Source organism: Coregonus lavaretus (assembly GCF_964263955.1).
Source record: "Coregonus lavaretus genome assembly, contig: HAP1_SCAFFOLD_3022, whole genome shotgun sequence".
NCBI classification, from domain to species: domain Eukaryota; kingdom Metazoa; phylum Chordata; class Actinopteri; order Salmoniformes; family Salmonidae; genus Coregonus; species Coregonus lavaretus.
The window spans coordinates 1-25,045 of NW_028161051.1; the positions used below are offsets into that span (position 1 = coordinate 1).

At 44.0% G+C, this 25,045-nt stretch overlaps 1 protein-coding gene across 1 annotated transcript; it reads left to right on the plus strand.

Moving 5' to 3' along the window:
• Positions 1–397: 397 nt before the first annotated feature.
• Positions 398–22,909, plus strand: LOC311121147 (proton myo-inositol cotransporter-like; the record flags this gene model as incomplete). The annotated part of the gene is made up of 7 exons (XM_084195670.1): positions 398–506; positions 20,021–20,184; positions 20,413–20,533; positions 21,346–21,471; positions 21,741–21,859; positions 22,143–22,295; positions 22,683–22,909. Coding segments are annotated over 7 exons (1,019 nt in total), but the record flags the coding sequence as incomplete, so codon positions are not given.
• Positions 22,910–25,045: the final 2,136 nt, after the last annotated feature.

Sequence of the window (25,045 nt, forward strand, 5' to 3'; positions counted from 1 at the left end):
TCCTATTATGACTGCTTCTCCCTGGAGTCTCTGTTTGAAGGTCTCCGCTATAAGCCTGCTGCTTCTACTTTCAGACAGAACAGAACAAACTTCAGCCACTTATTGGTATCACTGTTGGCCTGTTTCATGTGTATTGTGTTTGTTCATTGATAGACTGATGATGATCAATAGGTCTATTGTAACCTCTGCTCCTTTGTGTGTGTGTGTGTGTGTGTGTGCGTGTGTGTATGTGCGTGTGCGTGTGTGTGTGCGTGTGCGTGTGTGTGTGTATGTGCGCGCGTGTGTGTGCGTATGCACGTGTGTGTGCACATGTGTGTGTGTGTGTGTGCATGTGTGTGTGTGTGTGTGTGTGCATGTGTGTGTGTGTGCATGTGTGTGTGTGTGCATGTGTGTCCAGCTGGCCCTGTGATCTGGAGGATGCTGACCTACCCCCCCACGCGGAGAGCGCTCCTGGTGGGATGTGGACTTCAGATGTTCCAACAGCTCTCTGGGATCAACACCGTCATGTGAGTACACAGCCTAAGCTTTAGCATCTTAGTGGCCTTAGTGGCCCCTGCACATTGAATATGGTACTGGCACTGACCTGTATGTACTTGCATTCTCGTGTTTCTTCATCTTATTTTAATATTTCTTGTGTTTGAAAAAAATGAAAATATATATATATTCTGCACTGTTGGAAGAGCTCGCAAGTAAGCATTTCACTGTACTTTTTATACCTGTTGTATCCTGTGCACGTGGCGAATAACTTTTAAACTTGAAACTTGTTGGTTAGAGTTTCCGCATTAAGGAGATTTTTCTTATTTAACTCTGCATCGTTGGGAAAGAGCAAGTAAGCATTTTACTGTAAGGTCTACATACACCTGTTATATTTGGCGCATGTGACAAATACAATTAGATTTTGATTTTTACATTAAAGTCATTTAGCAGACGCTCTTATCCAGAGCGACTTACAGTTAGTGAGTGCATACATTTTCATACTGGTTTGATTTGATTTGGGGGAAGGCCCTGTGATAGACTAGCGTCCTGTCCAGGGGATGTACTTGTACATCAAGCTGCCTCACGCTACAGAAACAGGAGATAGACTCCGGCTCCTATGTGCCGTTTCGACTCGCACTTGTGCAAGTTCGGTGGGCTAACATGCCTAGGCTATAGCTCAGTGAGGTAACATGGTTTTGATGAAGGTACATTCATATTTACAGGATCAACACCATCATGTGAGTGGTGTGGTAACATGCCTTTAGCTCAGTGGACTTACATGGTCCTATGACTCATGTCGAATACCAGTTCAATGGTCCAGTCAACACTTAGACAATTGCATGCAGGATCTACACTGTCATGTGCCGTAAAGGAACCACACCTGTGTGATTGATAAGCAACCTTGCCTGAAGTAAATTGACAATTGACAGTGGGAACCTACACTATACATTTTTGGGGTGTATCAAATGGTTTTCTTTGACATAACACACCCCTTTTTCTATTGATGTTAATGGTTCATGCACTTTTATGCACTTTTCAGGGTCAATCGCTCACTGAATTTCCTTCGTGCCTGTAATAATAATAATAAGGTGGTAAACAATTGAATCTTTATTTCCATCTCAAGTGAGATTGCATTGTCTAGTTCTCTCTCATCCCCCCTAAGCTCAAGCATATTCTGGGCATTGTAAACAATCTTGCGATATGTGCTGTTGCTAAGCAACCACTTGAGGTGAGAGGAATAGGACAAGTGGGTGAGCGTGGGTGTCGGTTTGGTTCGGTGTGCTAGCGTGTGTTTGTGTGTGCGTATGTGCGTGTGGGTGATAACCAAGGTTTTACATTTGTGTGTGTGTACGTGTGTGTGTGAGTCTGTTAGTGTGTTTTGGTGCGCTGTGTTTATCTCTCCCTCTGGTAATTTGTAAAGCCACAGGTGGTGGCAGAGACAGCCGAGTGACAACAAATCATGTTGATGGGTTGTCTGTCTCATTGGGATCCGGCATGGGGCACATGCCTATGTGTCACTCATTCCTCACCAAACCAGCCCCAGCCCCAGCCCTAGCCCAGATAGAACAGCAGCACAGAGAGTCACAATGGTTCAGGGCAGTCACACATAGACACTCACTCTTTCCCTGCCCAGCCCAAGATTGTCTCAGCTGGCTAAGGAGTAGATGGAGAGACAGTCCCTCACCCTCTGTTCAACTTAGACCTGTCTGTGTCACTCACTCGTCCTCTGCCCAGCCCTCAAATGAGACAGCATGATTCCTCTTCCTAAGATGTTTTGGAAGAGTTTCATATGGTATGAATCCTGTCACTCACTCTGAGTACCTCTTTCTTTGTTCAGACCCTGTCATGAAGAGATGACTCTAAATGTTGTTGCACATTCCGCCAACATCCCAGCTTCGATTCCTCTCAGACTCTCTCAGGCACAAACCTATAGCGGACTCATAGACACAAGCATGCACGCATGCACGTATGCACAGTACACACACACACAGTCGTTGTTGTGAACGGAACTCAGCGTGCTGTCGGATTGACGTCCCCCACCTGCCAGAGAGCGTCGGGATTAGAGATGTGTTGATCCATATCTCTCATGAATTAAAGGTCTCCCGGGACATGTGCCGATTTTATGGCAGTTTGAGTTATTGGTTTGTTTGGGATATGTTTGTGGTTCCTTGCGGACCTCACTCTCTCTCTCTCTCTCTGGCTCTGCCCGTCCGTCTATCTGTCTGTCTGTCTGTCATTGTGAGCCACAATGAGGAAGAAGAATGAACTGGCCTGTCTTGTCAGTGAGGATGTGTCCTCTTTCTATTAGATCTGGAATCATAATGATTCGATTAGCCACATTATCCAGCACGCAAAGGTCATTGTAGGAGAGAGAGGGAGCTAAAGAAGGAGGGAGAGAGAGGGAGGGATGTAGAGCGAGGCATGCAGGCAGACAGACAGACAGACGAGAGAGGGAGGGGATTAAGAAGTGGACAGAGAGAGGGGGGGAGAGATAAAGGGAAAGAGAGCGAATGAATGAGAGAAGGAGGGGCCAAGAGGGAAGGTCATCTGTCTGTTTCTCCTCTGCCAGCAGTTAAGCCTGAGACTACAGCAAGAGCCTACTAATCCTGTCTGGCAGACTAGCAGAGGCCACAGGTGTTGTTGATCCATCCATAATAGATCATGTCTATTAGTGATGATGTCGCTGAACATTGGGCATGTCTTACTCTGGTCTCAACATGATACTCATGTCCACAGATAACCTGATCACTTACAGTATGTGTCAAAGTTTGTATTTAGTAAGAAATGCCACTGTACATCCTACTGTAAAATTATACATTGTTTTTGAATTAACCAGCATAGGGTAACCTTTCAGATTATGTTGTTTATATCGTAATCTTTTGGTTTGTCATATTTTAGTGTATAATTTAGTTTTGATGTGTGAATGTTTGTTTACGTGGGGCAGTTGGCAGACACAGATGGTCAGCTGTAGAAATGTCATGTTGGAGATGTTGAGACATGCCAATTAACTAGTGACTCAGCTGGACAGCCTGGGAGGAGAGCTGTAAAGGTCCAGTCTTTCGTGTATGTTTGTGTGTGTGTGTCTGTCTCTGTGTGTGTATTGCCCTTGATGACTGATGACAGTCTGTTGTGTATTTCTTATAGTTGATAAGCAACTTTTAGGCTATCGTAGTAGAAAGGCCTATGGTAATATTATTGTGTCTAATCACACACACACACACACACACACACACACACACACACACACACACACACACACACACACACACACACACACACACACACACAGAGCCTCCTCGTTGGGTTAATCCACAACAACCTATTATTTAGATGCACTAATTGTTCTTTTATAGTCTTCTCTAAGTGTGTCAAAGTTTATGTTGCTGTGGTGTGTGTTGCTGTTGTAGTTCCTTTCGGAGACTGTTATGACTTTGTTGTGGTACTTGTTTTGTTTTTTTTGACCATCTGACCCACCTGGACCCTAACATACAGTAGTTGTTGTTTTCTTTTAGAGGTGTGTAAGCGTCACCATGTTGTTAGTATAGTTGAACAGGTTTGAGCAGAGTTGAGCAGTAGCCTTGTGTTCTCTATGTTGAATAAACTGTCTCTGTGTGTCTCTGTGTTCAGCAGCATTAGACATGAGTGTGATAATGCATTCTCCTTTCATGAATGTAATGAGAGAAATAGTCCATTTCCCAAGGGAGACATTTCTCGCCTCCATTCTCTCTCTCTCTCTCTCTCTCTCTCGCTCTCTCTCTCTCTCTCTCTCTCTCTCTCTCTCTCTCTCTCTCTCTCTCTCTCTCTCTCTCTCGCTCTCTCTCTCTCTCGCTCTCTCGCTCTCTCGCTCTCTCTCTCTCTCTCTCTCTCTTGCTCTCTCTGAGTGCTCTTAGGCCCCTATGCTTTCTATCTCTCCTGTTTCTCTCTCTCTCGCTCCCTCCCCTCCTCCCTCTCTTGAAATGATATGATTACATTGTTGTTACCTGGTTAGTGTGCTGTCTGTGAGTATCAATGTGTTTAAATGATTGTGCCATTGAACCCCCAGTCATGAGTGATTATTGGTTAGGGATATGATAGCTGGTCCTCTCACTCCTCACATCTCACACACACACACACACACACACACACACACACACACACACACACACTCACACACACACACACACACACACACGCACACACACAGTCAACACTGCTGCTCTAGTATACACTATGTATTCAACTGCGTGACCAAGACACTACCCACTATATTTGTAAATACAGTCATGTTTGACATAGCAGTAGCACATTCATGATCTATACTATATATCATATTGTATACATATCAGGCTATTACTATGCAAACTACCTATACTATTATTATTATAATTTGTGTTTTTTTACTATTATTATTGATATTGATTATTGTACTGCAATGTTGTGGGCGCTAGCACACAAGCATTTTGCTGCACTTTCTATACCTGCTGTAAACAGTGTACGTGACGAATAAAATGTTATTTGATTTGGGTTGACACACACATACACAAACACACACTCCTCGTGTCACACTGAGGCTGCCAATGCATCCATCCGCTTTAACGATCAGGCCATCATGACCTTTCCAGACAATATCATATTGTTCGTCTTTAGGTCAGCTAACAGCGTAGCCAGCCTTAAAGGAGCTCTGATAGGTTAGGTATTGTTTGCTGGGTCCTTAGACCCCCCAAGTATCTATCTCTGGCTGCGTCCCAGATGACACCCTATTCCCTATATACAGTATCTCACAAAAGTGAGTACACCCCTCACATTTTTGTAAATATTTGAGTATATCTTTTCACACTGAAGAAATGACACTTTGCTACAATGTAAAGTAGTGAGTGTACAGCTTGTATTTGCTGTCCCCTCAAAATAACTCAACACACAGCCATTCATGTCTAAACCGCTGGCAACAAAAGTGAGTACACCCAAATTGGGCCCAATTAGCCATTTTCCCTCCCCGGTGTCATGTGACTCGTTAGTGTTACAAGGTCTCAGGTGTGAATGGGGAGCAGGTGTGTTAAATTTGGTGTCATCGCTCTCACACTCCCTCATACTGGTCACTGGAAGTTCAACATGGCACCTCATGGCAAAGAACTCTCTGAGGATCTGAAAAAAATAATTGTTGCTCTACATAAAGATGGCCTGGGCTATAAGAAGATTGCCAAGACCCTGAAACTGAGCTGCAGCACGGTGGCCAAGACCATACAGTGGTTTAACAGGACAGGTTCCACTCAGAACAGGCCTCGCCATGGTCGACCAAAGAAGTTGAGTGCACGTGCTCAGCGTCATATCCAGAGGTTGTCTTTGGGAAATAGATGTATGAGTGCTGCCAGCATTGCTGCAGAGGTTGAAGGGGTGGGGTGTCAGCCTGTCAGTGCTCAGACCATACGCCGCACACTGCATCAAATTGGTCTGCATGGCTGTCGTCCCAGAAGGAAGCCTCTTCTAAAGATGATGCACAAGAAAGCCCGCAAACCAAAGACAACCTCTGGATGGTGTTGGAGTCGTTGGCACGACTCCAACACCATCATTAAGTTTGCCGACGACACAACAGTGGTAGGCCTGATCACCGACAACGATGAGACAGCCTATAGGGAGGAGGTCAGAGATCTGGCCGTGTGGTGCCAGGACAACAACCTCTCCCTCAACGTGACCAAGACAAAGGAGATGATTGTGGACTACAGGAAAAAAAAGAGGACTGAGCACGCCCCCATTCTCATCGACAGGGCTGTAGTGGAACAGGTTGAGAGCTTCAAGTTCCTTGGTGTCCACATCACCAACGAACTATCATGGTCCAAACACACCAAGACAGTCGTGAAGAGGGCACGACAAAGCCTATTCCCCCTCAGGAGACTAAAAAGATTTGGCATGGGTCCTCAGATCCTCAAAAAATTCTACAGCTGCACCATCGAGAGCATCCTGACTGGTTGCATCACCGCCTGGTATGGCAACTGCTTGGCCTCTGACCGCAAGGCACTACAGAGGGTAGTGCGTACGGCCCAGTACATCACTGGGGCAAAGCTCCCTGCTATCCAGGACCTCTATACCAGGCGGTGTCAGAGGAAGGCCCTCAAAATTGTCAAAGACTCCAGCCACCCTAGTCATAGACTGTTCTCTCTGCTACCGCACGGCAAGCGGTACCGGAGTGCCAAGTCTAGGTCCAAAAGACTTCTCAACAGCTTCTACCCCCAAGCCATAAGACTCCTGAACAGCTAATCATGGCTACCTGGACTATTTGCACTGCCCCCCCACCCCATCCTTTTTACGCTGCTGCTACTCTGTTAAGTATTTATGCATAGTCACTTTAACTCTACCCACATGTACATATTACCTCAACTACCTCAACTAGCCGGTGCCCCCGCACATTGACTATGCAACGGTACCCCCCTGTATATATAGCCTCCCTACTGTCACTTTATTTTACTGTATATATAGCCTCCCTACTGTCACTTTATTTTACTTCTGCTCTTTTTTTCTCAACACTTTTTTGTTGTTGTTTTATTCTTACTTTTTTGTTTAAAATAAATGCACTGTTGGTTAAGGGCTGTAAGTAAGCATTTCACTGTAATGTCTGCACCTGTTGTATTCGGCGCATGTGACCAATAAAAATTTGATTTGAAACAGTTTGCTGAAGACAAGCAGACTAAGGACATGGATTACTGGAACCATGTCCTGTGGTCTGATGAGACCAAGATAAACTTATTTGGTTCAGATAGTGTCAAGCGTGTGTGGCGGCAACCAGGTGAGGAGTACAAAGACAAGTGTGTCTTGCCTACAGTCAAGCATGGTGGTGGGAGGTGTCATGGTCTGGGGCTGCATGAGTGCTGCCGGCACTGGGGAGCTACAGTTCATTGAGGGAACCATGAATGCCAACATGTACTGTGACATACTGAAGCAGAGCATGATCCCCTCCCTTTTCCAACATGATAACGACCCCAAACACACCCCCAAGACGACCACTGCCTTGCTAAAGAAGCTGAGGGTAAAGGTGATGGACTGGCCAAGCATTTCTCCAGACCTAAACCCTATTGAGCATCTGTGGGGCATCCTCAAACGGAAGGTGGAGGAGTGCAAGGTCTCTAACATCCATCAGCTCCGTGATGTCGTCATGGAGGAGTGGAAGAGGACTCCAGTGGCAACCTGTGAAGCTCTGGTGAACTCCATGCCCAAGAGGGTTAAGGCAGTGCTGGAAAATGATGGTGGCCACACAAAATATTGACACTTTGGGCCCAATTTGGACATTTTCACTTAGGGGTGTACTCACTTTTGTTGCCAACGGTTTAGACATTAATGGCTGTGTGTTGAGTTATTTTGAGGGGACAGCAAATTTACACGGTTATACAAGCTGTACACTCACTACTTTACATTGTAGCAAAGTGTCATTTCTTCAATTAAAAGATATACTCAAATATTTTAAAAAATGTGAGCGGTGTACTCACTTTTGTGAGATACTGTATATATTGCACTACTTTTGACCAGAGCCCTATCGGCACTGGTCAAAAGTAGTGCACTATGTAGGAAATAGGGTGCCATTTGGGACGCATCCTCTATCTCCTGGGAGAGAGTGGGCTTTTCAGCTTGCTCTCTCTTTCCCGCTTTAATCCTGTTCAATCGGGTGCATATTCAATGAAGCTCCAGTAATGCATTTGTAAATGTCAGCCATAAGCGAACAATGTATGTCCCTCTAACCTTTAGAGTGAAATGGACTGGAGCATGGCAGGTAGTCAGAGAGAGGTGAGAGGGGAGCAGAGGGGTGAGGAGGAAGAAGAGAGGGAGGGGGAGGAGAGATGAGGGGGACACATTTTCTTTCTTGTGAGTAGAATTGATTGTACAGCAGTTCTTTCTGGCCATGTGATTAACTCCAGGTCATAACCTATATTATATATATTAATATCAGGACACAGACACATACAGGCCCACTTCTCTCTTTCTTTTCTGCCCCTCCTCCACCTATCTCTCCTTTGCCCGTCCACCCAAGCCTCAGAGGTGAGTGCACACAAACATATCTCTTTCAGACACCACTTCCATCCTTCTCTCTTCCACCTTGACATTCCATTCCTCGTACTCTACCTAATCACCCTCTTTCCCCTCCTCCACTCTCTCTTCCTCCCCTCTCTCTGACATCTTTGTTGTCGCCTTGTCTTCATGTCGGAGTGGAGAGAGGAGAAAGGTGTGAATGAATCTATGGCAGAGCATAGCCAGTGGAGTGCAGACAGAGTGCAAGTTCCATTTTCAGAACAGAGGTTCTGAAGGCCATTTCACACCTTCTGCCTACTCCTCTCACATCACATACAGCCCCTGGCACAATCTGAAATGGCACCCTATTCCCTATATAGTGCACTGCTTTTGACAGGAGCCTATAGTGAATAGGGTGCCATTTCGGACACAGCCACTCTGTTATATAACCTCCATCTTGGACCTGTGAATAATCTTGGAGAAGGTCAAGGTGTCAGTGTTGGTGACACGCTGGGATCTTGATAACGTTGCCGTTGTTGTTGTTGTTGTTGTTGTGTTTTTGTGTATTTACACAATCTACAGTCTACCATGTCACCTTCTTTGTTTTGGTTTTCAAGAGCCAGCTTGTGTGTCCTCCTTCAAACCAAGTCAAAGTCAGCCAATGTTTATCTAGCTAGACTTTTTTTCTTCACATCTCGAGTAGGAGATGAGTGTTTCTTGTTTATGTAATGATTTGTTTGTCTCTCCACTCCACTGTGAAGTTCCTATTCAGCTTTTTATACTTGCATAAGTGCACCCTCTTACACTGAGATAATGTAATCATGTAATAGGGACAGCATAACATCTTGAAAATGCATTACAGCAGTTGTTGCTGCACAATTTCGAACATAAGCACCATAGCTAATGCAGTGGAAGACTTGATTATTACACTTGATGACTCTCACTCAGTCACTCTCCTCCTCCATTTCAGTCCATACAGTGCATTCGCAAAGTATTCTGACCGCTTGACTTTTTCCACATTTTGTTATTCTAAAATGGATTAAATTGTTTTTGTTTCCCCTCATCAATCTACAAACAATACCCCATAATGACTCTGGAGCTCTGTCAGAGTGACCATCTGGCCCTTCTACCCCGATTGCTCAGTTTGGCCGGGCGGTCAGCTCTAGGAAGAGTCTTGGTGGTTCCAAACTTTTTCCATTTAAGAATGATGGAGGCCACTGTGTTCTTGGGGACCTTCTATGCTTCAGAAATGTTTTGGTACACTTCCCCAGATCTGTGCCTCGACACAATCCTGTTTCGGAGCTCTGCGGACAATTCCTTCACCCTCATGGCTTGGTTTTTGCTCTGACATGCACTGTCAACTGTGGGACCTTATATAGACAGGTATGTGCCTTTCCAAATCATGTCCAATCAATTGAATTTACCACAGGTGCAGTCCAATCAAGTTGTAGAAACATCTCAAGGATGATCAATGGAAACAGGATGCACCTGAGCTCAATTTTCGAGTCTTTTAGAAAAGGGTCTGAATACTTATGTAAATATGTTTTTTTATTTTTAATAAATGTGCAAACATTTCAAAAAACCTGTTTTTGCATTTCATAATGGGGTACTGTGTGTAGATTGATGAGGAATTTTTTTTTTTCATCAATTTTAGAATAAGGCTGTAACGTAACAAAGTGGAAAAAGGGAAGGGGTCTGAATACTTTCCGAATGCTCTGTATACCTCTTCTCCATCTTCCTCTCTTTCTCTTGGCTGTATGGTATCTTTTGGTGTCTTGTGCTATTGGCATTCAGACCAATATATGGAACAGTCCTGTGTATTTGTCCCTATCCTACCCAAGTGATCCCCACAGACCTCAGATGTTCAGTATGAAAATGTATGCACTCACTAACTGTACGTCGCTCTGGATAAGAGCGTCTGCTAAATGACTAAAATGTAAATGCAATGTACAGGGCTATGGATGGGTGGAGGGGTGTGCGTTTGTGGGGTGCGGAAGGGTGTGCGTGTGTGGGGTGCGGAAGGGTGTATTAGAGGGTTGTAATTGATATCGCTGACCTATTGCTAGATATCGCTTATTAAAGATGGTGGTTACCATGGTGAATGGAACTGGCTTCCAGATAACTTTTTTTTTCTCCTCCCATACTGAGAAGAATAATTATCCTCTCTCTCTCTCTCTCTCTCTCTCTCTCTCTCTCTCTCTCTCTCTCTCCCTCTCTCTCTCTCTCTCTAAAGAAGGTCTAAAGAAACATTATGATATGAAGAAAATGTATTTCAGAAGAACAGAATATGAGTCATGTTATCTGGATATGCGCCATGCCATAGGCTGTAGGCTTGTTCATTTAGCTGACAAGATATGCTTATAAGTCCCATACCATTATTTTTGATGATATGATTTTATAGTAAGAAGAATATAACTGAACTTAGCTGAATAAAATAGAAAGTATATTTTTCCCATTCCGGAGCGAGAGTGCACGTATGATATGGCTATTGTGACGACCCTCCCACTCTGTCACCCGTATTCTCTCTTTGCTCTTGTTTCCTTATTAGGATGCCGGTGGGCGGAGTTGGGAGGGTCGTCAGCTACATGGGAAACACCTGGGCCGGGTGTGTCCCAGCATAAATGGACCTCTTCCACATTAATTGAGGAGACTCTCTCCAGGCAGATACTTTGACCGATTTTTGTTGTGGTATTTTTGTGGCGTTTTGGTTGTTTGCTTTGGCACCTTTCAACACTTATTACATTTATGCATGCAAAACACTCACTTACACTACTGATTACACACACCATTGTTATTTGATTTAGTTTACTTTAGCTAATAAATATATACTTTGGGTATTCCTTGTCTCCACGTGTCTCCCTTTTGTTACGAACTTGAGCCGGTTCGTGACAAGTGGGAGCTCGTCCGGGATCTTGAACTGGTTGTGTTTGGGAGAATGTGGAGTTAATGTCCAATTCTGTAGGGTCTTTCTTTGTAAATTTTGTTAGTTTGTTTGAGTTTGATAGGCCCGGTATTGGTTGCCTTTGGGTTGTGTACTGCGTTGGAGAGAGTACATTGGTTAGTTTCCAGGCCCTGCCCAGCCTGGAAACTCTTGCTCTACTCGCTGTTGGGACATCGGTCGGAGGTGAGTACAATCGGCTGTGTACCTCAGTGGGAGATTGGGTAGGGTAGTGACATTTGTTACCCGGAGCTATAGCTTTTTCCCCTGATAGGCTTAGTGACGTGTTTTGTTTTGGGATACGTTGGGCATGGTTAAATGTTTGTTATTTTTGTGTGGTGTCTGTGGACTGAGCAGTTGTCTCGGGGGCACATCCGTGGCTTGGGGGAATCTACCAGCGTGCTGGGGGGTTTAACAGTGCGTAATTACCCACCGCGAATCTGCACGAAGACTAGGGTTGAGTTATTGTAGATTTTGGGGAAGCTCCATATCCCATCTCTCTTCTGTGGTGCTCGGTGTGATTGTCATTTCTCTTGTGTCTGGTGTGCTCAACAGAGGGGTTGAGCGAGATTATTATGATATATATATATTTTTTTTTTCCTGATTATGGTGTCTAATGTAGACGAGTTCATTCGCTTTCCATCAGAAGAACTGTTAGAATTATGTACTAAAGAACAGCTGTTGAAGGTTGCTGAACACTACAAGGTTGAAATTAGTGATAAACGTCTAAAAAATTCTATTAGGTTAATATTGAAGGCCAATTTGATGGAGAGTGGTATTCTGGATGTTACCACTGGGGCAGCCTCTGCTGAGGACACGTTGTCTCCCCGATATGTTACAATGACCGCTCCATCGGTTAGTCATAGTAGTCTTCTTTTTGAACAGCAGAAATAACTGCTTCTGTTACAGCTAGAGCATGGACAAAATGGACAAAAAGCTCAAATGGAGCATGAACGTGTAAAATATGAAAGGCAATTGGAATTTAAACAGGATATGGAGCGTGCTAAAATCAAGCTGCAACAAGAGCGACTAGAGTTGGTTAGGGAAGGAAAGCTCTCAGGGGAGAGTTTGCTCTGGGAAGGTGATCCAGAGTTACCTAGGGGTCGTTCCTCTTTTGGTCGTAATCCAGACACATTTGATATTGTTGGGAATTTACGGTTGTTGCCCCAGTTTAATGAAAAGGACCCGGATACATTCTTTTCGTTGTTTGAGCGTGTTGCTGACGCTAGGAGTTGGCCTGATTCTGATCGCACTTTGATGTTGCAGTGTGTGCTGACTGGTAAAGCGCAATAAGCATATTCAGCTCTTAGTGTAGCCGACAGTGTTAGTTATGATAAGGTTAAAACGGCTGTGTTACAGAGTTACGAATTGGTCCCTGAGGCTTACCGCCAACGATTTAGAACTTTAAAAAGGGATGATCAGCAGACTCATGTTGAGTTTGCGCGAATATTATCTTCACAGTTTAATCGCTGGTGTTCCGCCTCTGCAGTTATGACTTTCCAAGGGCTGTGTGATCTGATTATGTTAGAACAATTTAAGGACACAATCCCTGATCGTATAGCGACGTACATTAACGAACGAAAAATAAAGACTGTCGCTGAAGCTGCGGTGTTGACTCACAAAAATGTTTTTGCAGAACCCCGTATTCGGAGTGAGTGGGGGCGTTCGCAGAGATTTGGGCCTCGCTCGCCGAGATACTTCGGTTCCCGGGCAGAGTTTCATTCAACTAGGGTTGAGCCTGATACCCGTGGTAAAACTGACTTTGGTCAAGAGTGTCACTACTGTCAAGAATTAGGTCATTTGAAAAATGAATGTCCGATTCTTAGGTCTAGGGGTAAATTCAGTACAGGTGCTTATGGTAAATCGAGGCCTGCAGCGTTAGCAGCGCCTGTTCCACATCAGTTCACTCCTGACGCATTGTCTCATGCCCAGAGCCATGTGAAAGGCTATATTAATCCCGACTATTTACCTTTCGTTACGGAGGGTTTTGTGTCTATGTTAGGAAGTAAGAACCTAGTGCCAGTAAAGATCCTAAGAGACACAGGTGCCTCTGAATCATTTGTGTTGGAATCTGTGTTACCCTTCTCTGCGGAGACTGATTCGGGGAATAGTGTTCTAATTAGGGGAATAGGTTTGAACACTCTGTCAGTTCCATTGCATAAACTGATGTTGGATTGTGGACTGGTGAAAGGTGAGGTTGTTGTGGGGGTGCGTCCTTCATTGCCTATTGAGGTGATCCTTGGGAATAACTTGGCTGGGGAGCGTGTGTGGCCTATCGTGTTTCCACCTTTAGTGGTTTCCTAGTGTTTGGACATCGGGTGCGTGGGCTTTTATCTGTTCTCCAGGATGACTGGAAGTCTCCCGAGCCTCCTCAGTCCCTGTTATCATATGTGGGTGATTTTCGGCAACGCTTGTATGCCGCTGGTAAAATGGCTAAAGAGAAGCTATCATCTTCACAGGACAGGATGAAGAGCATATATGATCGCCGAGCTGAGCCTCGTCACTTTAGTCCAGGTGATCAGGTTCTGGCTCTGCTGCCAATTGTTGGTTCTCCTTTTCAAGCCAAGTTTCAAGGTCCATATACAGTGGTGCGCCAGTACACTGAGCAAAATTATCTAGTTGCCACTCCAGAACGGAGGAAAGCACACCAACTGTGCCATGTAAATTTGTTGAAACCCTATTATGCACGTTCCTCTGAGACTGAACAGGGGGGGGTCTACAGAGGACGGTAAGGCTGTTCTTTTGGCTGATACTGTTAATTCCCTGGGTTCTGGTCATGCTAGGTCTGTGCAGGAGCAGGAAGATGTTTCTGGTCCCGACAATTGCATACTGCAGAGTAGATTGAAAAATTCAGAGACACTGGAGATTTTAGATAGCCTTCTTACTCATCTACCTGTTGATGGGCGGAAAGAGATGGTTGGTTTGATTCTGAGATTTCCAGGGTTGTTTTCTGATACACCTACACGTACAAACTTAATAGAACATGATATTGACATTGGAGATGCTGACCCCATTCGTCAACGGTTCTATAGAGTTTCTTCAGAGAAACTGCGTTGTCTGGATACTGAGGTCAGGTACATGCTGGAGAGTAAAATAGCAGAGCCTTCTTTCTCCAGTTGGGCTTCTCCCTGTATCTTGGTCAGTAAATCGGATGGAACAAATAGATTTTGTACGGACTACCGTAAGGTAAACGATGTCACTAAGCCGGATTCATTTCCTCTTCCTCGGATGGAGGACTGCGTTGATCAAGTCGGCGCAGCTAAGTTTGTGAGCAAATTTGACCTGTTAAAGGGCTATTGGCAGGTGCCACTGACGAGTAGGGCACGTGAAATCTCTGCCTTTATTACACCTTTTGGTCTGTACTCGTATTCGGTTATGAGTTTCGGACTGCGTAATGCGCCTGCCACTTTTCAGCGACTTATGAACAGGGTTGTCTCTGGTCTGGCCGGGTGCGCTGTTTATCTGGACGATGTAGTGATATATGCAGATACTTGGGAGGAACATCTGTCCCGTATTCAAGCCTTGTTCGGACGTCTGGCTGCGGGTCGCCTCACGATAAATTTGGCTAAATGTGAGTTTGCTCAGGCGACTGTTGCATACCTTGGAAAGGTGGTTGGGTGGGGTGAAGTGCGTCCTGTTCGGGCTAAAGTGGTAGCTATTGATGCTTTTCCACTACCAACTACTAAAAAGGATCTGATGCATTTCTTGGGAATGATTGGGTATTATCGTGGTTTTTGTAGGAACTTCTCTACTGTGGTCGCTCCCTTGACAGATTTGCTGAAAGCTAAGGCTGTGTACGTATGGTCTTCTCATTGTCAACAGGCTTTCGAAGATGCAAAGAGGTTGCTTACCTCAACTCCGGTACTGGCTGCTCCTCGTGTGGATTTGTCATTTACCTTGCAGGTGGATGCTAGTCATGTGGGGGCAGGTGCAGTTTTGCTGCAAGCAGATGTGGCTGGGGTTGAGAGGCCTGTTAGTTTCTTTTCCAAAAAGTTTAACCATTATCAGTTGAACTATTCGGTCATTGAAAAAGAAGCATTAGCACTCATATGGGCGCTACAACACTTTGAAGTGTATGTCGGGTCGGGTGTAGTACCTATTGTGGTCTACACCGACCATAACCCTCTCACCTTTTTGAGGTCCATGAGGTGTCCTAATCAGAGGATAATGAGATGGTGTTTATTTTTACAATCCTTCCATCTAGATGTGCGGCACATCCGGGGGACTGATAACGTGATTGCTGATGCGCTCTCTCGTGCGCCCTGTTCCTGAATATTGATGTGACTGACCATTGTTTGGTTTTGTCATGTTCTATCTTTCCTGTTTGTCCCCTCCTAGGCTTGTGTTCTTCTTTCCTCTTAAATGTTGCTTCCTGTGTGTAAAGGTTGCTGAGGTCTGGAGAGGAGGATGATGGTTGGGGCAAGTGGAGGTGTGAACATGTACAATTTGTCGGTTTGGGACGCAGGGGCTGGTACGTTGGTCCGAGGTCCTTGTTGGTCCCCGGTTTTATGGGGGGGGGTGACGACCCTCCCACTCTGTCTGCCGTATTCTCTCTTTGCTCTTGTTTCCTTATTAGGATGCCGGTGGGCGGAGTTGGGAGGGTCGTCAGCTACATGGGAAACACCTGGGCCGGGTGTGTCCCAGCATAAATGGACCTCTTCCACATTCATTGAGGAGACTCTCTCCAGGCAGATACTTTGACTGATTTTTGTTGTGGTATTTTTGTGGCTTTTTGGTTGTTTGCTTTGGCACCTTTCAACACCTTGCATTATTACATTTATGCATGCAAAACACTCACTTACACTACTGATTACTGATTACACACACCATTGTTATTTGATTTAGTTTACTTTAGCTAATAAATATATACTTTGGGTATTCCTTGTCTCCCTTTTGTTACGAACTTGAGCCGGTTCGTGACACTATGTTGAGCGTAAAAGTGATAATTCGAAACAGGTCCTATATGCTAGATTTAGAGTTATTTGGCAACTTTAGTTGTGAATGACACAAACCATATAATGCCTTGGAAATATATGGGCTGCATGATGCGAATTTAGGGTATTGATGATTTGCAAAAAAAAAAAAAAGCTTGTGCTCTTTTCCTTGCCTCAGGCTGCACACGCTGTTCTCTCATCAATGATGAGGGGCGGCAGGTAGCATAGTGGTTAAGAGTGTTGTGCCAGTAACCGAAAGGTCGCTGGTTCTAATCCCTGAGCCGACTAGGTGAAAAATCTGTCGATGTGCCCTTGAGCAAGGCGCTTAACCATAATTGCTCCTGTAAGTCGCTCTGGATAAGAACGTCTGCTAAATGACTAAAATGTGATCATATTTTCACCTATCAGATTATTCTCAATTTAATATTGTCTTTACTAATATGTAAAATTAGTTTTGATTTAGAATGGCCCATTATCACAGGAGCAAGAGAAAAACATCTATTTCATCCTTATGCACTCGAATAGCTAATAGGGGCTGGTTCATTTCACTCATGTTGGGTAGGCTACTCCGGTTATTTTGCCACATGACAGGTGATATTCTGCACAAACTCTGTATGCCATGGGCTCTCCAACCCTGTTCCTGCAGCTACCCAGTGCTTAATTTGGGAAAGCAAGTGAAATCTGTTCGGGGACATCGATAGTAACATGTTTTCACAATGAAACATGGGCTATTTCATTAAAAACAGTTGACAGCCCCTCTCTCTGCATGCTGGAGAAAGTAATGAAGGAGATAGAAACGCACAGTAGTGAGATATTCTGTAGCTAAATGTGTCAGCCTATTATTCTTTTTATTTTTTTAATGCCCTATTACTAGGCTATTCAAAATCAAATACAAATGCACTGTAATTGTAGGCTAACTCTGAATTTGTTTAATTTAGGCTAGAACAATTATGTACCAAAGATATCTTAAATCAGTCTTTTTTTATGTTTTTCTGCCATGTGTAATATGCCGTCTGCTATGTATTGTATAACAGCATAATCATTATCGTAATTCAGGGGTTTTTCAGGCTTGGGCTTATATACAGTATAGGCCTATGCAGATGCATAAGCTCTAATATGCATGTGGGTGTTTTGAATTAATCATCACCTTAGAAAGCACTGTCCATTTCGTTGTGTTAGGTTTTGAAACAACATCCACAACGATCATGTTTTTCACTCAGATTCAACCTGTTGTTGAACTTCTTTCTTCAAATTGATCAATCACAGTGAGGTGAGTTTTAAAAGCACATACTCTTTTGATCGTAAGTGTTTAATGTGATGATGATTAGCGAGTTGGGTACTACTAACACATGTCCAGAGTGCATGAGGAGATTACCATGACTCAACGGTCACGTAGAATTTTACTGTGGCCATGAAAATGGTCACCGCAACAGCCCTAAGTCTGAGTCATACTGCATAAACCCCTGGTGCTTTTTAGTTGTGTTTGATTTAATAGTTTTGGCTACAGAGCTTCAGACTTCTCGTCCGCTCCGGTCGTCATACAGTAAGCTATATCATTTTAATATTGTTTTTATATATGACAGCTTTATTGAGTGTCTGAGACCTTCCAGACTTGTCAGAAATGACAAATGACATCTGTACTGCCAGCTGTGTCCAGTTCAGAGTAGTTTCCCTGGTCTAAAATGTATTACATTTAATAACAAAATGAACACAGCCATTTCAATTAGCACAGGCTGTTATTATCTACAATCTACAGTATCATCGCCATTTGACCATCTCACCACCTGCGACAGAGGGTCACATGGACGTCATTAGTAGAATGTTTTAGTGGGCAGTGTAATTTATATAATTGGGCTGTGAGCTCCCCGGGAGTCCAAGAATGAGCCTGCAGCCTCATCGTTAGCAGGGACTGGGGAAGGTTCCTTCTTCCCTCTGCAAGTGGCCTGGGAGGGGGTCTCCCCCACAAAAATACATCTGTTTTATTCCACGTTTCTGGAATGGATCCAGAGCCTAAAGATACACCCACTTTGGCTAACTGTTTGAGACTATGATTTTTAACTGGCACCATGTGGTTACCACCTAATAGTCTCTATTATGGCAGTATTTGAATGCTGTGTTGGAAGTACACTTATGTAGTATTTACAGCACTCTATGTAGCTGGTTACGTCATGTTTGTTGTGGATGTGGTGTGGTGGTGATGCTATGTTCTGTCAGAGCAGAGGGTAGCTGGCTGGGCTGGTTAGCTGTGAGCTGTGCTTCCCTTCCGGCTGGCCTTGGTGCTTCTTAATCAATCCGATTCAGACCTGAGATGGAGCTTAGCGGGCCTCTACTGCAGAGTGCTTTTACACCCGCTGCTACTACAAACCCCTTATCAGTCATACTCTGTTTCTGTGTGTGTGTGGGCAGATGCATACTGAGATTGAAAGCCTCTGCGAGTCGAGACAGAAATCAGGCGGCTTTGTTGCCTTCCGCCCAACATGTTGTTACGTCACTGCATGAGGCTATTGCCAGTGCTGTGGGCTCAGTTCTTTCCAAAGGCTTTGCTTGACTTTTCCTGACCCTGTGTGTGGTCCTCATGACCCCTTACACCTGTACTTTAACTCTGAAGTGTTGAACTTAGACTCAAGTTGAGAAACATGTTGGCTGACTTACATACAGGAAAGATGTATGCAAATAGGCAATCGGTGGGAGTGTTTGGTTTTGAAAAAAGAGCAGACGGGTGCAGATGCTTTTTAAGAGATGGAAAAACAAAATGCTAATTCACTGCAGAGAGTGAGTGAAAAAGTGAGGGAGAGAAAGCGAAGGAATGTATTTTTACCTAGAGCAGCTCTCTGGGTGTCGACAAGTTTTACAGGGCTAGGATCTTCCTCCCCCGTCTATATCACCTGGTCCCCTAGAAATGAAGCATGTCAAGGGGAGTGTTTAGAGGCCCTGTCTGTCAAGCTTGATGAGGTGTAATCTTCCTAAGTGAAGCAGAGTTCAGCAGCATCCAGGCAGAAAGGTGACACTTTCATTAGACAGTGACACCAGTGTTTGCGTCCCAAATGGCACCCTATTCCCTACATTGTGCACTACCTTTGTCCAGAGCCCTATGGCAGATACAAGAGTGAAGGGGGTGGATGGATGGAGACTCGGCTCATTGAGTCTATTTCGGGTTGATTGCTTTACGGGTGGTTGATTGCTTTACGGGTGGTTGATTGGTGGCCACTCAACTAAAGAACATAATGGAGTGTACCTCTTCTCTATGGAGAGAATCATTAGCACATGGTGATCTGTCTCTTTCAATCTGTTTCCTACTTCTATCTCGCTCTCTCAAGCTTTAGTGGCATGAGAGGGACAATGCAATACAACATACAATCATAATTATATTTTGGTTTCCTTATCCTGTCCTGTCCTCTATAGTCTGTAGATGGCCATTCCAGAAGGACATTACTACCTGGCTGTTCTTTCCAGCATGGCCAGATAGTGGCCACCACCCTATTGTCTTTGTGCATCAACATGGCGTCCAGCTAGTGTCAAAGTTAGCCAAACTCTCTCTTTATATGGTAGCCATGTGGTGACTGATGATGACCATATCCTGTCCTTTGTGTGCAGGTACTGCGGCACCATCATAGAGATACATTATATCTCTATGGGCCAAATTCTCTCTCTTTCTCTATGGTTCTATTGACTGATGAACCACCCTCTCCTCTTTGTGAAGGTACTACGGCGCCACCATCCTGCAGATGTCGGGAGTGCGGGATGTCAAGCTGGCCATCTGGTTGGCAGGGGTCACAGCCTTCACCAACTTTCTGTTCACCCTCCTGGGGGTGTGGCTAGTGGAGAGGGTTGGCCGCAGGAAACTCACCCTGGGGAGCATCATCGGTAAGGGTCAGGGTAAAGATGAATTCAGGGACACATTTAGTGTATGTGAATAGATGGCATATTGGATCACAGTTTATGTTTCACAGATAAGATTTTAATGGAATTACAGTATTACATGAAATTGTAATACATGTAACTACACAGACACTAGTAGTAACCCATATTATGTCTAAAGCAGTACACTGTTTGGTTAGACTGTATGTGTATGACTGTGTTGTTTTCTCCTAGGTACATGTCTGAGTCTGTCTCTGCTGGCCATTGGGTTTCTACTGTCTGCACAACACACCCCTCCTGTCACCCTCCACCCCACTGACCCCTCCATGGTCAACGCCACCTGCAACAGACACCTGTGAGTACTCCCTACTCTACTACTGTATTGTACTGTACTCTATCTGCACTGTAGTCTACTGTTCAACACAATACTGAATATGCTGTACTATTCTGAAAATATTGGTTACATATCATTTTTCTGAAGGTAACATTGTCATATGCACATCACTTTATTGTTAAGTGCAGGACTAAAATAAAGTCTCAATATGAACCTGATCCACCATGAATCGAAACATGGTCACTAATGAACATTTTACAGGACCAATACAGTGTGTGGGTTTGTTTCTTAATGCATTTTCCTGTTCTTCCATCTAGGACTAAATTAATGTTATAATGCGATCTAATTGTACATGCTGTACATGTTTCTGAACACTTACCTAGCAGATTATTTCAATCTCTCTGCTCTGAGTGTTTTTTTAATTCTCCCAGTGGTTAATTGTAACCGCAACAACAGACTCCATTTGCGACAGTGCAACAGGCGGGTCTCTGTTAATAGAAATGATGGAGAGAGAGAGTGAAAGAGAGAGAGAAAGAGACGCTGTCTGCCCTCTGAAAGACTGAGCCACTCTCTGTCCTAATTTACACAACAGCATGTAGACAGAGTGTACAAAACAGGAACACCTGCTCTTTCCATGACATAGACTGACCTGGTGAATACAGGTGAAAGCTATGATCCCTTATTGATGTCACACTTCAATCAGTGTAGATGAAGGGGAGGAGACAGGTTAAAGAAAGATTTTTAAACATTGAGTAAATGTGTTCCATTATACCTCCTCAAGGATCTTGTCTCTGTTTGTGACACCTCTGTCCAATCCTCCTCTGTGATCCCAGGCTGTGTGAGCCGTGTATGCTGGACCCGGGGTGTGGCTTCTGTTACCGTGAGAACAGCACGGCTCTGTTCGCCTCCTCCTGTGTACCTGTCAATACAGCCTCCACTGAGAAGGCCGCCTGGGGCAGGTGAGCTACAGGAGGAACTAAGGGGAGGGAGAGAAAGTGTGTGTGTGCGCGCATAGGGCAGCAGGGGGCAGGTGTGTCATGGAATGCGCTCAGTGTGTGGGTTTATTTGTTGTGTGTTTGTGAAGGGGGTGGAGGGGGTTAGTGGAAGGAGTGGAATAAAACTCCTTGAGAAGAGGTTCTTCTAAAATACTGTACTCATAGTATCCCTCTACCCATAACATAGCTACTGTTGCTACAATACAATAACTGTCTTTACCATGTTATTCCAGGTGTTCCAACTCGACCCAGCTGAGAGTCCATACGTACTGGGCCTATAACTACTGTCCCACCTCCTACTCCTGGGTGGTCCTACTGGGTCTTGTTCTCTATCTGGCCTTCTTTGCCCCAGGTGACAGAGACAACACTGTGATCTATGTAGATAATCAATTTATGTTGTATTTCACTTTCACTGTGGGGCAACTACTAACTAAAGAAATGCATAATTAGAAAATGTGATATCTCATTTCAAGTTTGGCGTTAACCATGCATTGATGTCATTTGGGAGACTTGTTCAAAGGTTTGATTTGTGTGTTTACTGTACATAAGTCTCGATTCAGCATTGTTTGCATACTGAGGGGTAGTTAATGTACTGTAGAGCTATCCTAAGCCCTGTGTCATCTTTCTCCTTCCAGGTATGGGTCCGATGCCATGGACAATCAACTCTGAGATTTACCCCCTGTGGGCCCGGAGCACAGGGAACGCCTGTTCAGCTGGAGTCAACTGGACCTTTAACTTCCTGGTCTCCCTCACCTTCCTCCACGTGGCCCAGTACCTCACCTACTACGGTACAGACCAGCTAATCACTGATCAATACCCCCTTACAGGACACCCTTGATCAATCAACCTGAACAGCAGGCCTGCTTTTACTGCAGGATCTGACTTTTGTTGGACATTTGATTAATCTAGAGAGACTTGAGACTTATGATAGGCTCAATGTGTAATTAATGTAGTTTCATCATGTTTGATTACTTGCTGTCATTTAATAATGTGCAGTAGATACTGGAAAGTGCTTAACTGAATTTTACACTGTTGCAGACTAGAACTGAACTCTGCTGTCAGTACAGGAAAACCTCGACCCCTTCCTGGTCAAGTCACGTATGGTAGTCAGGGAAAAACTAATAATGACTGACAGATGATGTGTTGTTGATTTTGTAGTTGTTGTTATTTCCCAGGAGCGTTTTTCCTCTACTCCATCCTGGCTCTGCTGGGGTTCTTCTTCATCTATGGCTGTCTGCCTGAGACTAAGGGCCGGAGGCTGGAGGAGATTGAGTCCCTGTTCGACAACCAGCTGTGCTCATGCGGGGCCACAGACTCCGACGAGGACCGGCAGGTGGAGTACATCAGGGTGAAGGGGAGCAACTACCACCTCTCTGATAACGATGCCTCCGACGTGGAGTAGCCCGAGCCTCGGTGCCAGCCTGTTTGTGCTTTCATACCAACTCACTGTCACTCAATGTCATGCCAATTAATGATGATGACAGCCATGGAGTTGACAAGAGCACAAACAGACCTGGGACCAGGCTAAAGTAGCCAAGTCTAGTTTGTAACTTTGGCCTTGGATATTGTTCCTGTTTTCTCATCTCAGATAGTATGTATTAAGTGACTCAGAGTAGGAGTGCTGATTTAGGATCAGTTTAGCCTTTTAGATCATAATAAGATTACATGGACAGGAAGCTTGATACATACAGCCCCTGATCTACAACCTCCCAGAGTCCTGTTCTCTCGTTTGCCTCACAGTCACGTAGGTTACATGGCTCCATCTATATCACAGACAGGGTAGCTATTTATAACATGTGAGTTACTTACATCTATAGTTTGAAGATAATCTTCTTTTTTGATTTATAAACCATAATGTAAATAGTATTAAGCATACATTGAATTCATTCTTATCCTCAGCATTTTACTGTTCATATGTTGTCTTTTCCCTCACATAAAACCCTATGATTAGAGAATCAACCTCCTCACAACAAAACCTTGTTATAATAATAATAATAATAATAATAATAATCATATGCCATTTAGCAGACGCTTTTATCCAAAGCGACTTACAGTCATGCGTGCATACATTTTTGTGTATGGGTGGTCCCGGGGATCGAACCCACTACCTTGGCGTTTCAAGCGCCGTGCTCTACCAGCTGAGCTGGTAGGAGCCCAAACGTCCACCAAAATGGCCATGATATTACAAGTGTTAAATTTAGAGAGATGGGTTGTAATATATACAGTGTTGATACCAGTATGCCTTTCTATATGAAACACATCTCAGTAAAATATTGTCTCAGCTTGTCTGTAGCATCACAAATGGGTTTTCAGACACTAGTAGTACACCCTATTCCATATATAGTGCATTACTTTTAACCAGAGCCCCATGGGCCTTGGTCAAAGGTAGTGCACTATAAAGGGAATAGCATGCCATTTGGGAGGCAATCTGGTTTCCATCTAATGATGAAGTTCAGTTTTGCTTTGCTGTTTGTTTAATCATGTTGGTTGTTGATGAGCTACAGTAGCACATGACCTGTCTGTTTTCTCACTAGTAAACCTATGGATTATTATGTTATTTATTCCAATGTAATTTACCCATGATGTCGGTGCCTGTACTGAAATCAAATGTATGAAGGAGTTGACTATATGGCCAGCCAGCGTGATGATTGCCTTTTTTGATTTCAGAAGTTGCACAAATGTTTTTATTGCTAAATGTAGACTAGACTATTCATTGGGTTGTATTGTACCTCAGTCCATCAGAGAGAATACCCATACATTGAAATGGACAGTTTAGTCGGTTAATGTCACACATAGTTGCTCTTTGGGAAAACAATGTCAGAAAGAATGTCTTATTTTGTCTCTACGTTGTGTCTTCCTCCACAGCCTTATGTACAAATCGCAATGCATACTCTTCACGTGAAAGAGCTGGGGTTCTCGTGTTCTAAAGGTTTGAGGAGGACTGTATTGTACTTGCTAATGTCGTTTTGTATATCGTAAAACTATGTAAGGTGACACCTTTTTAGTTGAGTACTTGAGTACACATAGATTTGTGTGTAGCAGACTCTCGTTGAAAGTGGTCAATATAACGTCGCTGAGAATATGTCTTGTGTATTATTGTCTGTGACAAAACAAGATAGATAGCTACTATTGTGAATTCAAATAGGATTTTATTTAGACTGAAATGAAATGACAGCTTTTCAAAGGTTCACTAGATGTGTTTTGCCAGTTCATTGGAACATCAGTATCAATATTCGATTATTGAGTATTTATTATCAATATTTGAGTATTTCATTAGAAATGTGATTAGAAAAGAGAGGATACTATAGGTAGACTAAACTGGAGGTTCACTGGAAGACAGAAGAAATCTTTGTTTTTATGATCACAGATAGTTTTATAGAGAAACAATGCTTTATTGCAAATCCCCTTCACAGAGGTGACAACATTGCCGTCATGTAACAGACTTGTAAATGAGATAGTGTCAAACAAATATTTGATGTGTTGTGATTTTAGAATGCACTTTAATTTTAAGGAAAGACGCTCAACAACCCCTTGACAA